At 46.0% G+C, this 14789-nt stretch overlaps 1 protein-coding gene across 2 annotated transcripts; it reads left to right on the top strand.

Moving 5' to 3' along the window:
- Positions 1-8818: 8818 nt before the first annotated feature.
- MCL1 (MCL1 apoptosis regulator, BCL2 family member) lies at positions 8819-13843 on the top strand. Of its 2 annotated transcripts, XM_053590772.1 has the most exons (3): positions 8836-9655; positions 9961-10208; positions 10998-13843. In XM_053590772.1, the coding sequence occupies exons 1-3, from the start codon at positions 8968-8970 to the stop codon at positions 11112-11114; spliced, it is 1053 nt and encodes a 350-aa protein (XP_053446747.1). In that variant the 5' UTR covers positions 8836-8967; the 3' UTR covers positions 11115-13843. The 2 variants fall into 2 exon arrangements, with proteins under 2 accessions (XP_053446748.1, XP_053446747.1); XM_053590773.1 differs by lacking the exon at positions 9961-10208 and having other exon boundaries at positions 8819-9655; positions 10998-11122.
- The last annotated feature ends 946 nt before the right edge of the window (positions 13844-14789 follow it).

The following is a 14789-nucleotide window of genomic DNA, read 5'->3' as shown; positions in this document are numbered from 1 at the left end:
AAGCGATTCTCCTGCCTCTGTCTCCCAAGTAGCTGGGATTACAGGCGCCTTCCATAAGGCCTGGCTATTTTTTTTTTTTTTTTTGGTTGCAGCGTCGTTGTTTGGTGGGCCGGACTGGATTCAAACCCGCCAGCTCAGGTGTATGTGACTGGCACCTTAGCTGCTTGAGCCACAGGCGCTAAGCTAAGCCTGCACAGTCTTCTTTGATACCAAACCAAAACACAAGTGATAGTATCTTCAAGGTTTGTTTATGTATTTATTTACTTTTTGAAACTCTGTCTCACTTTGTTGCCCTTAGTAGAGTGCTCTGGCATCATATCTGACAACAACCTCAGGTCTTGGGTTCCAGTAATCCTCCTCCCTTAGCCTTCCTAGTATCTGGGACTATAAGCACATGCCACCAGGTCGAACTAATTTTTCTAGTTATACTATAGGCCCGTCTCGCTTATACACACCCTGGTCTTGAACTCATGAGTTCAAGGGATCCTTCTGCCTCCATCTCCCAGAGTGCTAGGATTACAAACATGAGCCATTAGACATGCTCTATTATTGTTTTTAAATAAATTCATACAGGTTGTATAACCCTTATCTGAAATGCTTAGGACCACATATGTTTCAGATTTTGGAGTTTTGTTGGATTTGGGGATATTTGCATTGTACTTATTAATCTCTAATATGAAAATCTGAAATGTGTGGCTCGGCGCCTGTGGCTCAAGCGCCTAAGGCGCCAGCCACATGCACCAGAGCTGGCGGGTTCAAATCCAGCTCAGGCCCATCAAACAACAATGACAGCTGCAACCAAAAAATAGCCAGGAGTTGTGGCGGGTGCCTATAGTCCCAGCTACTTGGGAAGTGGAGGCAGGAGAATCGCTTGAACACAGGAGTTGGAGGTTGCTGTGAGTTGTGATGCCACAGCACTCTCCAGGGCAACAGCTTGAGGCTCTGTCTTAAAAAAAAGAAAAAAAAAAGGCAATGGGCAGTTCCTGTGGCTCAAAGGAGTAGGCCGCCGGCTCCATATACCAGAGGTGGTGGGTTCAAATCTGGCCCCGGCCAAAAACTGCAAAAAAAAAAAGAAAGAAAGGAAAGAAAATCTGAAATGTGAAATGTTCCAATGAGCTTTTCTTTTGAAGATCATATTGGTGCTTTTTAGTTTTGGATTTTGGAGCATTTCAGATTTCACATTTTTGGATCCAAAATCAGATCTTGTATTTTCAAGTTTCTCAGTTTTAATTTTTTTGAGAAGAGGGGAGGTAGAGAACAAAGTCTGGCTCTGTTGCCTGGGTAGGGTGCAGTGGCTTGATCATAGTAGCTCACAGGAACCTCAAACTCCTCAAATCAAGGGATCCTCTGCCTCAGCCTCCTGAGTAGCTGGGACTATAGGCACCTGTTACAATGCCCACTTAATTTTTCTATTTTTAGCAGAGATAGGATCTCACTCTTGCTCAGGCTGCTCAGAATTCCTGGGCTCTGGGCTCTAGTGATCTTCCCTGCCTTGGCCTTCCAGAGTGCTAGGATTATGGGCATCAACAACTTTGCCTGGTTGAATTTTTTGTTGTCATTGTTGCAGTTTGGCGGGGGCCAGGTTTAAACCCGCTATCTCGGTATATGGGGCCGGCGCCCTATTCACTGAGCCACAGGCACCGCCCTGCCTGGTTGAATTTTAATTTCTAATATGGCAAATGTTGGTAGATACCATCTATTTAAACATATTTTTGGCGTCCCCAATAGTTTTTGAGAATACAAGAGGCTCCTAGTCTAGAACTTCTGAGCTCAGGCAATCCACCCACCTCAGCATCCCAGAGGATATCCCATCATACTGGGTCTACTTCAAGGTAAATTGTGAAGTGGAATTAGAAACTGTATCAATGTGGCCTGGTAACCCTAGCACTCTGGGAGGCCTAAGCAGGAGGATCCCTTGAGCTCAAGAGTATCTGACCAGCCCGAGCAAGAGTGAGTCCCTGTGGGGGAGAGGGAATGAAGGAGCAGGGAGAGGGAAGGAGGAAAATGGATGGGGGCTCAGTGCCTGTAGCTCAGAGGCTAGGGTGCCAGCCACATACCCTGGAGCTGGCGGGTTCAAACCCAGCCAAGGCCTGCTAAATAACAATGACAACTACAACCAAAAAGTAGCCAGGCATTGGGGGGTAGCCTGTAATCCCAGCTACTTGGGAGGCTGAGGCAAGAGAATTGTTTAAGCCCCAAAGTTTGAGGTTGCTGTGAGCTGTGATGTTACAGCACTCTACCAAGGGCAACATAGTGAGACTCTATCTCAAAAACAAGTAAAAAGAAAAAAAATAGAAAAACAGAGGCAAGAGGATTCTCAAGCCCGAGTTGGAGGTTGCTATGAGCTATAACGTCACAGCACTCTACCCAGGGCGACAGCTTGAGACTGTCTCAAAAAAAAGGAAAGAGGATGGGAAGTTATGGTGTATGGCACTCCTCTGGGGGCGGGACACAATTATAAGAGGGATTTTACCTAACAAATGCAAACAGTGTAACCTAATTCTTTGTACCCTCAATGAACCTGAAACAATAAATAACAAATAAAAAGCTAACATGTACTATAAAAAAAAAAAAAAAAACATGGGCAGAGCCTATGGCTCAGTGAGTAGGGTGCCAGCCCCATATACCGAGGGTGGCAGGTTCAAACCTAGCCCCAGCCAAACTGCAACAAAAAAATTGCCAGGCCTTGTGGCGGGCGCCTGTAGTCCCAGCTACTTGGGAGGCTGAGGCAAGAGAATTGCCAAAGACCAGGAACTGGAGGTTGCTGTGACTAGTGTGATGCCATGGCACTCTACTGAGGGCAATAAGGTGAGACTCTGTCTCTACAAAAAAAAAAAAAAAAATAGATCAGGATCCTGCCTCTACTAAAATAGAAAAAAGTAGCCAGGTATAGTGGGAGGCTAAGGCAAGAGGATTGCTTGAGCCCAAGAGTCTGAGGTGACTATGAGCTTTGACACCACAGCACTCTACCAAGGGCAACAAAGTGAGACTCTGGTGACTCATACCTGTAATCCTAGCACTCTGAATGCTAAGGCAGGTGGATTGCCTTAGCTCATGGGTTTGAGACCAGCCTGAGCCAGAGTGAGACCTCATCTCTAAAAATAGCCAGGTGTTGTGGCAGACACCTGTAGTCGCAGCTACTTGGGAGGCTGAGACAAGAGAATAGCTTGAGCCCAAGAGTCTGAGGTTGCTGTGAGCAACGACGCCACAGCACTCTACCAAGGGTGACAAAGGGTGACAAAAGAAAAAAAAAATGTGGAGGAGAGGCAACATGAGATATTATGTTCAATTTTAACTGCCAAGGACCAGACAACAGCCTATTAAGAGTACATCGTAGTTCCTCCTAGGATCTAATTTTCTCCCTGTTTTGAAAGTTATTATGTAAATGAATTATTCAAAACAAAGATACATTTTGAGGAGGAAATTTGCTCAAAGTTTGGGAAAATTTCAAAGGATTCAATACATGCCTGGAAGTAAGACTGGCACAGTGAGACAATACTATTGTTATTTTTTTGAGGTTTAGGACTATGGCAAATATATATTTATCCTAAGCATAGAAGACTTCGTATACAGTATGAACAAAACCAGAGGTTTCTCTGACTCTAATACTAGGGATCCAGAGATCATCTTTTTTTTTTGAGATAGAGTCTCAAGCTGTCACCCTGGGTAGAGTGCCGTGGTGTCATAGCTCACAGAAACCTCAAACTCTCAGGCTTAAGCGATTCTCTTGCCTCAGCCTCCCAAGTAGCTGGGACTACAGACACCCGCCACAATGCAGGGCTAATTTTTTTTTTTTTTTTTGTAGAGACAGGGTCTCACTTTATGGCCCTCGGTAGAGTGCCGGCCGTGGCCTCACACAGCTCACAGCAACCTCCAACTCCTGGGCTCAAGTGATTCTCTTGCCTCAGCCTCCCAAGTAGCTGGGACTACTGGCGCCCGCCACAACGCCCGGCTATTTTTTGGTTGCAGTTAGGCCGGGGCCGGGTTTGAACCCGCCACCCTCGGCATATGGGGCCAGCGCCCTACTCACTGAGCCACAGGTGCCGCCCGCTAATTTTTTTTTTTTTTTTTTTTTTTGCATTTTCTGGCCAGCGCTGGGTTTGAACCTGCTACCTCCAGCCTATGGGGCCAGCGCCCTACTCCTTTGAGCCACAGGTGCTGCCCACAGCTATTTTTTTGTTGTTGCAGCTTTCATTAACTGGCCCCGGCAGTGTTCAAACCTACCAGCTTCTGTGTATGTGGCCGGCGCCCTACCCACTGAGTTATGGGCACCACCCTGGATCCAGAGACCTTCTAACTCAGTGGTTCTCAACCTTCCTAATGCCGCGACCCTTTAATATAGTTCTTCATGTTGTGGTGACCACCAACCATAAAATTATTTTCATTGCTACTTTATAACTTTAATTTTGCTACTGTTATGAATCATAATGTAAATATCTGATATGCAGGATAGTCTTTAAGCGACCCCTCTGAAAGGGTGGTTCGACCCCCAAAGGGGTCACGACCCACAAGGGTGAGAATGGCTGTACTAAACCAAAATTCCCATAAGCTAGGTCAGGACCTCCCAGAGATCATGCTGAGCCCTTGCTTCTATGCTGCATGGGCCCTTTTTCCTACTGTTGAGGGCACAGGTTCTCCAGGGCAGTCCATGGGAATCTGCCTGTTGATTTTGTGTAATGTGGATGCCTATCTTATGTCACGCTATCTGTTCTGTCATCCTCTTGGCCATCAAGCCCTATAGACTGTGCCTCTTAATGTTATCTTTTCCATTAACACTATCACCACCCAGCTACAGATCAGTTTCTTTGGTGGGTTGGATGTGTGTGGGGGGTTAAACTATAACCAACAATTTCTTTTCTTTTTTTTTTTTTGAGACAGAGTTTCACTTTGTTGCCCTGGATAGAGTGCCATAGTGTCACAGCTCAGAGCAACCTCCAACTCCTGGGATTAGGGGATTCTCTTGCCTCAGCCTCCAGAGTATCTGGGACTACGGGCGACCACCACAACGCCCAGCTATTTTTTTGTTGCAGTTTGGCCGGGGTCGGGTTTGAACCTACCACCCTCGGTATGGGGCCAGCGCTCTACTCACTAAGCTATAGGCACCGCCCTCTTTGACCGACTTTCAAAGCCCTCAGTAATACTGGCAGAAAAGGAGGAGGAGGAGGAGGGGGAGGAGTTGTACCCCATCCCACTTTTCTAGCCATATCCCATGTTAGTAAACATTTAGATTCATCCATTCAGTGTGTCTGCTATGGGTCAGGTATAGCCCAGGGTTACGAAGGGAAACGGTAAGTGTTCTCATCAAGTAGACAGCCAGTGAAAGAGATTAATAAAACTGAAGAATAGGGCGGCGCCTGTGGCTCAGTCGGTAAGGCGCCGGCCCCATATACCGAGGGTGGCGGGTTCAAACCCAGCCCCGGCTGAACTGCAACCAACAAAATAGCTGGGCGTTGTGGCAGGTGCCTGTAGTCCCAGCTACTCGGGAGGCTGAGGCAAAAGAATCTCTTTAGCCCAGGAGTTGGAGGTTGCTGTGAGCTGTGTGAGGCCATGGCACCCTACCGAGGGCCATAAAGTGAGACTCTGTCTCTACAAAAAAAAAAAACAAAAAAACTGAAGAATAGTCATAGTGGAAGAAGGAAAATGAGGAGTGTGTGGTATCCTGGAAAGTACATGAAAGTGTTTCCAGAAAAGAATGATTAACCATGTCAAATACTGCTGACCCATCGAGTAAAAGGAAGATGCAAACTGAACACTGAGACATGACCACATTGGAGGTCACTGATAACCTTGACAAAAATGGTTTCAGTGGAGCTGTGAGAATGAAAGCTTGATGGGAATGGGTTCAAGAGAAAAGGAGGTGAGAAAGTAGAATATTTTTGCTATAAAGGGGAGCATCAAAGACTTTAGATTCAAGTATTGAGTATCCAGGGGAGATAGAATCCAATGTACAAGTGAAGAGTTGATTTTAGGTAACAGGAAGGTTTACAGATTTCAACCATAGGAAAGGAAGACAGGGAATAGAAAAAGTAAATTAACTCGGGAGGCTGAGGCAAGAGAATCACTTAAGCCCAGGAGTTGGAGGTTGCTGTGAGCTGTGTGAGGCCACGGCACTCTACCGAGGGCCATAAAGTGAGACCCTGTCTCTACAAAAAAAAAAAAAAAAGAAAAAGAAAAAGTAAATTAGTTGATTTGGTGGTGGGAAATGAAGTTTTTTTCTTCTGATTGCTTCAATTTTCTTGGTGAAATAAACCAGTAGCTGAGACTGAGAAAGAGAGGAAGGGGGGGGAAAAAAGAGAGGAAGGGATATTGGAGGTTTTGAGGACAGAAGAGAAGGTGTGCAACAGTCACTCTGGAGTACAGGAAAATGAATTGACTGAGGAAATGCAACTGGACTGCTCAGCATGTGAGATTTCTGGCTACAATCCCAGGCTTACAGGCTTAGAGCCACCACGCTATTTAATCCACAATCCATAATGTGAGATGGAGTTCTCCAGACAAAGCATCAACAAGTTAATATTGGAGTTGCAAGGTTAGAAAATTTACTTTGGGGTGGGAGAGCTAGAGGAAGGCATCATGAAGTAAAAATTCCCAGGCACAGTGACATGAGCCAGTAGTCCCAGCTACTCCTGAGGCTGAGGTGGGAGAATCCCTTGAGCCCAGCAGATCAAATCTATCCTGGACAACATAGTAGAAACCTCCCATGCCCCCAAAATCAAGTAATGGAATGAAATTTATTTTAAAAGTGAAACTTGCATTTCCTTTGTTAGCTGCTGTAAAAGGAAGTCATTATTCTTGCTATTTCCTCAGTCTCTCCCCTCTTCACCACCTGATACAAATAGTGCTTTAGAAAGCACTGCAGAGGGCGACGCCTGTGGCTCAAAGGGGTAGGGCGCCGGCCCCATATGCTGGAGGTGGTGAGTTCAAACCCAGCCCTGGCCAAAAAAATAAAGAAAGAAAGCACTGCAGAAAAGCTAACTCTTCCATGATGCCTTCCTCTAGCTCTCCCACCCCAAAGTGAATTTCCTAACCTCTCAACTCCATTATCAAGTTGTTGGTGGCTCAGTGCCTGTAGCTCAGCGGCTAGGGCACCAGCCACATACACCAGAGCTGGTGGGTTCAAATCCAGCCCGGGCCTGCCAAACAACAATGACAACTACAACCAAAAAATAGCCGGGTGTTGTGGTGGGTGCCTATAATTCCAGCTACTTGGGAGGCTGAGGCAAGAGAATTGCTTAAGCCCAAGAGTTTGAGGTTGCTGTGACGCCATGGCACTCTACTGAGGGTGATATAATGAGACTCTGACTCAAAAAAAAGAAATTAAGTTGTTGATGCTTTATCTGGAGACTATATTCTAGCTCACATTATGGTTGGTTGCTCTGCTGGATTAAATAGGCTGAGTGTAGTGGTTCTCCAATCCTGAAATCCCAGCACTCTGGGAGGCTAAGAGGGGAGCATCACTGGAGTGCAGGAGCTCCAGACCAGCCTGAGCAACATAACAAGACCCACGTCTATAAAAAATTAAAATTTAAGCCAGGCGAAGTGCCTGTAATCCCAGCACTCTGGGAGGCCGAGGAGGGCAGATTGCCTGAGCTCACAGGTTTGAGACCAGCCTCAGCCACAGCAAGACCTCGTCTCTAAAAATAGCCCAGTGTTGTGGTGGGCACATGTAGTCCCAGCTACTTGGAGGGTGAGACAAAATAATCACTTGAGCCTAAGAGTTTGCAGTTGCTGTGAACTATGATGCCACAGCACTCTACCAAGGGTAACAGGTAAAACTCTCTTTTCCTCTTTTTTTTGAGACCGAGTCTTACTTTGCCTCTATAGAATGCTGTGGCATCACAGCTCACAGCAACCTCAGACTCCTGGGCTTAAATGATTCTCTTGCCTCAGCCTCCCAAGTAGCTGGGACTACAACAGGTGCCCACCACAATGCCCAGCTAGTTTTGCTATTTTTAGTAGAGACAGGGTCTCGCTCTGGCTCAGGCTGGTCTCAAACTTGTGAGCTCAGGCGATCTGCCCAATGATACTGTCTCAAAAAAAAAAAAAAAAAGGCAGGGTCAGCGCCTGTGGCTCAAAGGAGTAGGGCGCTGGACCCATATACCAGAGGTGGTGGGTTCAAACTCAGCCCCAGCCAAAAACTGGAAAAAAAAAAAAAAAAAAAAAAAAAAAGGGCGGTGCCTGTGGCTCAATGAGTAGGGCGCCGGCCCCATACACCGGAGGTGGTGGGTTCAAACCCAGCCCCGGCCAAAAAAAAAAAGAGAGACCATAAAAACTGCAAAAAAAAAAAGGTTCTCAGTGGAGTAGGTTTATATAGAAACAGCACCAAAAACTGTAGAATATGGCCTGGGCGTGATGGTTTACACCTGTAATCCCTGCACTTGAGAGGTTGAGGCAGGTGGATTGCCTGAGCTCACAGGTTCGAGACAAGCCTGAGTTTGAGGTAGACCCCGTCTTTAAAAATAGTCAGGCGTTGTGGCGGGCGCCTGTAGTCCCAGCTACTTGGGAGGCAGAGGCAGGAGAATCGCTTGAGCCCAGGAGTTGGAGGTTGCTGTGAGCTCAGACGCCACAGCACTCTACCCGGGTGACAGCTTGACGCTCTGTCTCAAAAAAAAAAAAAAAAAAAAAGTTTCTAGCGTGCAACAGAGAGCGAGAGCCAGGAGGAGCGCGCAGGCCGCACTGAAGCTGCGCCGAGCTCCGCGCGGAGCCGCCGTTATGTAACCTGCGGAAGGGCCGGAAAGCCCCGCCCTGTCCCGGCGGCCAGTAAGTGCCGTGCGCACCTCTCCGGAAACTGCCGCCCCTTCCCCTTTTACGGCTTTACGTTTTTAAATAGTTCTCTGACGCTAACGCTCAAGACCGGCTCAAAACCGTAACAGAGTAGCTGCGCTCCCAGTCCTTACTTCCGCTTCCTTCAAGTGCGGAGTCAGGCCTCACCCGTCTCTCTCACGCAGGAGTCGCCGGCGGCCTACGATGTTTGGCCTCAAGAGAAACGCAGTGATCGGACTCAACCTCTACTGTGGGGGCGCCGGGCTGGGGGCTGGCAGCGGCGGTGCCACACCCCCGGGAGGGCGGCTTTTGGCTTCCGAGAAGGAGGCCGCGGCCCGGCGAGAGACAGGGGGAGGGGAAGCCGGCGCTGTGATTGGCGGAAGCCCGGGCGCGAGTCCCCCGGCCTCCTTCACGCCAGACTCCCGTAGGGTCGCGCGGCCGCCGCCCATTGGTGCCGAGGTCCCCGACGTCACCGCGACCCCCACGAGGCTGCTGTTCTTCGCGCCCACCCTCTGCGCGGCGCCGCGGGAGGAGATGGAAGCCCCTGCCGCCGACGCCATCATGTCGCCCGAAGATGAGCTGGACGGGTACGAGCCGGAGCCTCTCGGGAAGCGGCCGGCGGTCCTGCCTTTGCTGGAGTTGGTCGGGGAGGCCAGTAACGGCCCCAGCACGGACGGGTCACTTCCTTCGACACCGCCCCCAGCAGAGGAGGAGGAGGATGAGTTATACCGGCAGTCGCTGGAGATCATCTCTCGGTACCTTCGGGAGCAGGCGACCGGCGCCAAGGACGCGAAGCCAATAGGCAGGGCAGGGGCCGCCAGCAGGAAGGCGCTGGAGACCTTGCGCCGCGTCGGGGACGGAGTGCAGCGCAACCACGAGACGGCCTTCCAAGGTAAGGAGGTTGCGCTCCCCTTTTCCCGTCTCTCCCTGGACTCAGCCACCGCGGTTGGGTGGAAACTGCCCAGTTCATAAACCAGAATATTCTGACCATGAGTCATTGTTTCCGCCCATGTTTAGTCTTTGGAAATGGCAGCACAGTACTAAGGCCGGAAAGGGTGGGATGTCAATTTCCCAGTGGGGTCGGCCGGAGTTCCCTAGTACGTGTTTAGCGACTTCCCCCGCCGTGGGTGGGCAGGCGACTCGTGCGCCGCTTTAGACAAAAGAGGCGGTGAGGACCTGCATGCTTTTCTTCCTCAGGCATGCTTCGGAAACTGGACATCAAAAACGAAGACGATGTCAAATCTTTGTCTCGAGTGATGGTCCATGTTTTCAGTGACGGCGTAACAAACTGGGGCAGGATTGTGACTCTAATTTCTTTTGGTGCCTTTGTGGCCAAACATTTGAAGAGCATAAACCAAGAAAGCTGCATCGAACCATTAGCAGAAAGTATCACAGACGTTCTTGTAAGGACAAAACGGGACTGGCTAGTCAAACAAAGAGGCTGGGTAAGTTTGTCTTGAGATTGAAGGCTGCCTTGGAGTGGAAATGAAAGATTTTTTTCGAAAAGATGGGGACATCTAAAGATTTTTATGAGGCACGACTCAGTTTCCGGGCTCTAACCCTTGGACCATGATTGCTTGATCTTGATTTTAATAGTGGGTCCTTGGAGATAGTGGTATTGCACTCTTGAATTGTATGGGAAATCCTAGTTTTCTCTAATCCTTTGTTGCTGTTCAGTTGGATATTTTCAAACTAATGAATTCAAACCACGAAGAAATGAGTCACCTGGGACAGCTAAAATACATTCCCAAGGGGGCCTCCCTATTTTAATTGAATAGATGGGGTGGGGCCTGTGTTTTAAACATACCACCCAGAGAGTTTTCATACGTCAGAAATACTGGCCTGTGCAATTAGATAATCACTTGGGGTTTTGAGAGTAAGGGTTTTCTTTTTTCTTTCTTTTTTTTTTTTTCTTGAGAGTAAGGGTTTCCTTCTTTTACTTGGAAAATGGGAATTCTCAAAGTCTTTTGTTTAGATTATCCCAGTATACCAGGGTATTACTGTAAAATCAAGTTTACTGTTATTAGTGTTCACTTACTGAACTGAAGAATTCAAGAAATGTTTTTTATTTTTATTTTGGCAGTCAGGGGTGAATAATAAGTTCATCATTGTAATTATTGTGTTGGGGGGGAGACAACCTTAGATGTTTTAAATCCTATTTCCTCTGTATTTAGTGTTAAGACAGTGGAAACCCATACTTGAAAATGTGCTTTTCTTTTTGTTTTGTTTTCTAGGATGGGTTTGTGGAGTTCTTCCATGTAGAGGACCTAGAAGGCGGCATCAGAAATGTGCTGCTGGCTTTTGCAGGTGTTGCTGGAGTAGGAGCTGGTTTGGCATATCTAATAAGATAGCCTTGTAAGTGCAATAATTGACTCCTAACCAACAACAGCCACCAGAACCACATTCGTCTGTGAAATCAAATGTATTTATGAAGTTGGATTTAAGCTGCCCTAGGTTGTATGTAACTTGCAAGAGCAGCCTACCCAGAAAAGGAAGTGACAAGAGGAATGTGACTTACAAGAATAAATACATGGGAAAAATGGCCCCCCTTGATTGAAGAGTCACTTTCTGAAAGAAGCAAAGTTCAGTTCAGCAACAAGCAAACAGGCCATGGAGAAGGACTTTCAGATTTAGTGAAGATAGTAGGAAAGACATTTCTTTGCTGAGAACAGGAGTGTGGCCAGTAGTTGGACTAGTCGTAGAATTCATTAAATATGCCCACAAATTTGTTCATTATCTATAGTGTTAAAAGAGAAGCACTAACAATGCCAGTGACCTGTATAAAAGTGGATTTAAGCTACAAGTAATAAAACTATGACTAGAGCCTCAATACTGTACAACAGAGTGTGACGGGAAGCTTTTCCTATTAGGCTTTCCAGGTATAATTCTTGAAGAAAAGAAAGTTCAAGCGTTCAGGACTTTTTATACCTGTTGTACCTTAGCTTTGTTTGAATGATTCCTAGTTTATTAGCCTAGTAATGGCCAAGAATACTGGATGTAAGTCCTAATAATTAGTTACAGATGTGGAATATCCTCAGTTTTTAAGACAAACAACTTACAAATGTATTTGTCTGTAAAAATTGTATATATTTTTACAGAAAGTCTTATTTCTTTGAACAATAAAGGGGGGGGTCTCAAATTTAGTTTTTTTCATAACCCTTCTGAATTTTGCAACTTCTGTAGTTAGGAACCTATTTCTTACAACTTTTCTATGCTAAACTTCATCTTGGTCAGTTCTAGAGTGTGTACAGAACCAGTTGATGTAATTGTATGCAACCTAGTTATACTGGAACAAAGCTGATTGATAACTATGCAGGCTTTAATTTTCCTTTCTGACTTTGGTAAGTATTCCATAGATAGGTTTTTTGAAAACCTGCGATTGAGTGGTTGAAGAATAGAAATTGATCCTTTCACTTCATTATAGGTAGGTTTTCAATAATTGGGTCAAAGAGGCGTTTTTAAGGTGGGGGGATGAATGACTTACAAATAATGGGCTCTGATTAGGCAGCAACTATTTTGAGTTCCTTTCATTTGACCTAATTTAACTGGTGAAATTTAAATTTGAGTTCAAAAGCTAATCTTTAAGCTTACTTACTGTGTATAAAAAGATCGTATCAGGTGAATGGATGAGAGATATTTGATCGCTTGTTTGCTTAATAAATTGTAAAATTATGGCTTGGAAAAGCAGGTTAGAGTCAACCATGGTGCTATTATTAGGCTTCCTGTTAAACACAGGCCTAAGCCTAGTATGTTAATAAAGCGAATACTTACTGTCATTTCTGTTCATGATTCCCAGACTTTCAGATTTTTGCATTGGCATCTCTTTGGATTTCAGATTTGATGTTCTGTCAGGCTTACCTTTTATTTCCTAGTCTTCCTTGAAGTACTAGCTGTTTATTCTCCTGCTACAGATACTTAACATCAGTCTATACTTTACCCTGCCATTCCTGAACTCTTACCAGCCCTATTAGATTTTGGCACTGGGAACCTGAGTAACACCCCCCTCCCCCCAGGTGGAGTCAACAGACCTTCATCTTTCATGAATTTTGTCCTGTTGGAAAGTGGTTAAAAACCATGAATGCTCTAACAGTAGTAACAGTCTGAGGAAGTCTTTCTTCCTTAGACTGATATCTGTTCAGTTGTTATCTTTGAGGATAAGTCTCTTTAGGAATTTCAAAGGAGGGCATCTTAATGTAGTTTTCTCTCTAAAGTTTCTTTGGTATTTCAATATGCTCACTTAAATTTACAGAAAGTTCATAAAAAGCTACTGGTAAACTGAAGAAAGCTCCGGTATTGGAACTAGTGCCATTTGAAAGCTTTGCCCTCAGAACATGATCTTTAGTCTATTGGACTCCAGATAAAAATAGGCATGAATAAGATGACTAAGAATGTAATGGGGAAGAATTTCCTTGCCAGCCCATCTTAGAGCCATAGGTCATCTTACTAGAGCTATTTTTACTTATATATTTATCATTCTTGATCATAAACCACTTATTTATATCACGTCTTATCTCCATGTACCTAAAAGCACTTTATGTAGTTTTAATCTTAAGATCTGGTTATCGTTATGGCCTGTCTCCCAAATCCAGTTATGGAAATAAGCACATAGATTTGCATTGGTATTTAGGGGCCCTACTTAACTCACTAGTATGGCTGCTGGAATACAGATGAGTATTTTAGTTGATATTTTGGGTTTAGGGCAGCTGAAGCTTGGGGACCCCAAGTGGTTTGGGATAGGAGGGCAGACAGTTGGTTTAGGAAGAGGAAACACGTGATCTAAGTGCTGACTGGCTACATAATTCAGGCAAATCCTCCAAAAGGGAGCGGGGGGCTGCTTGGAAAGATGGCTTTCAGCGAATTCTGTTTGTCTTATGCTTCTCTCAGGGAAAAACATGCAATCCTCTAGTGTTCATGTACTTTCTGGGGGGTGAATACCTTGGTTATGGTTAAACAGCTAGTGCTTCTGATAGCTGTGCCAGGAAGGGTTCTGACCAACTACAGATTAATGTGGGTTGTAAAATGTAGTGTGTTTCCCTAACTTCTTTTCCTGAGGAAAAAAAATCAATAAATCTTTTATTCATACAACGTGTGGTATGGGTCTTCTCTAATAAACCCCTGTCTTCCACCTCTCAGACAAACCTTTGAGGGAAATCAGCTGAGCAGATATATAGGTGTATTAAAAAAAGCAAAGGCCAGGCTGTGGCTCAAGGAGTAGGGCGCTGGCCCCATATGCCAGAGGTGGTGGGTTCAAACCCAGCCCCTGCCCAAAACTGCAAAATAAATAAATAAAATAAAAAGTTTCAAAAGATTTATTTAAAAAAACAAAAGCAAAGGTGGGCGGCGCCATATACCAAGGGTGGCGGGTTCAAACCCGGCCCCTGCCAAACTGCAACCAAGAAATAGCCGGGTGTTGTGGCGGGCGCCTGTAGTCCCAGCTACTCAGGAGGCTGAGGCAAGAGAATCCCTTAAGCCCGGAGTTGGAGGTTGCTGTGAGCTGTGTAAGGCCATGGCACTCTACCGAGGGCCATAAAGTGAGACTCTGTCTCTACAAAAAAAAAAAAAAAAGCAAAGGCCTGGCCAAGCTGATTTCTCTGCGTGCAAAGGACAGGTCCTTTCCTTCAAATTAGAAGTGTTGGGTTTTTTTTTTTTGTAGAGACAGAGTCTCACGTACCGCCTTAGGTAGAGTGCCGTGGCATCACACAGCTCACAGCAACCTCTAACTCTTGGGCTTATGCGATTCTCTTGCCTCAGCCTCCCAAGTAGCTGGGACTACAGGCGCCTGCCACAATGCCCGGCTATTTTTTGGTTGCAGTTTGGCCGGGGCTGGGTTTGAACCCGCCACCCTCGGCATATGGGGCTGGCGCCCTACTCACTGAGCCACAGGCGCCGCCCAAGGGTTGTTTTTTTTTTTTTAACAACAGGGAATTACTTCCTCACTGTTCTGGTGGTTGGGCATAGGCTAGATGTATTTTTTTTGAGACAGAGTCTCAATCTGTTGCCCTGAGTAGAGTACTATGGCATTGTAG

The sequence above is a fragment of the Nycticebus coucang genome, chromosome 5 (genome assembly GCF_027406575.1).
Source record: "Nycticebus coucang isolate mNycCou1 chromosome 5, mNycCou1.pri, whole genome shotgun sequence".
Lineage (NCBI taxonomy): Eukaryota > Metazoa > Chordata > Mammalia > Primates > Lorisidae > Nycticebus > Nycticebus coucang.
This window is presented reverse-complemented; position numbering and strand designations above follow the sequence as displayed.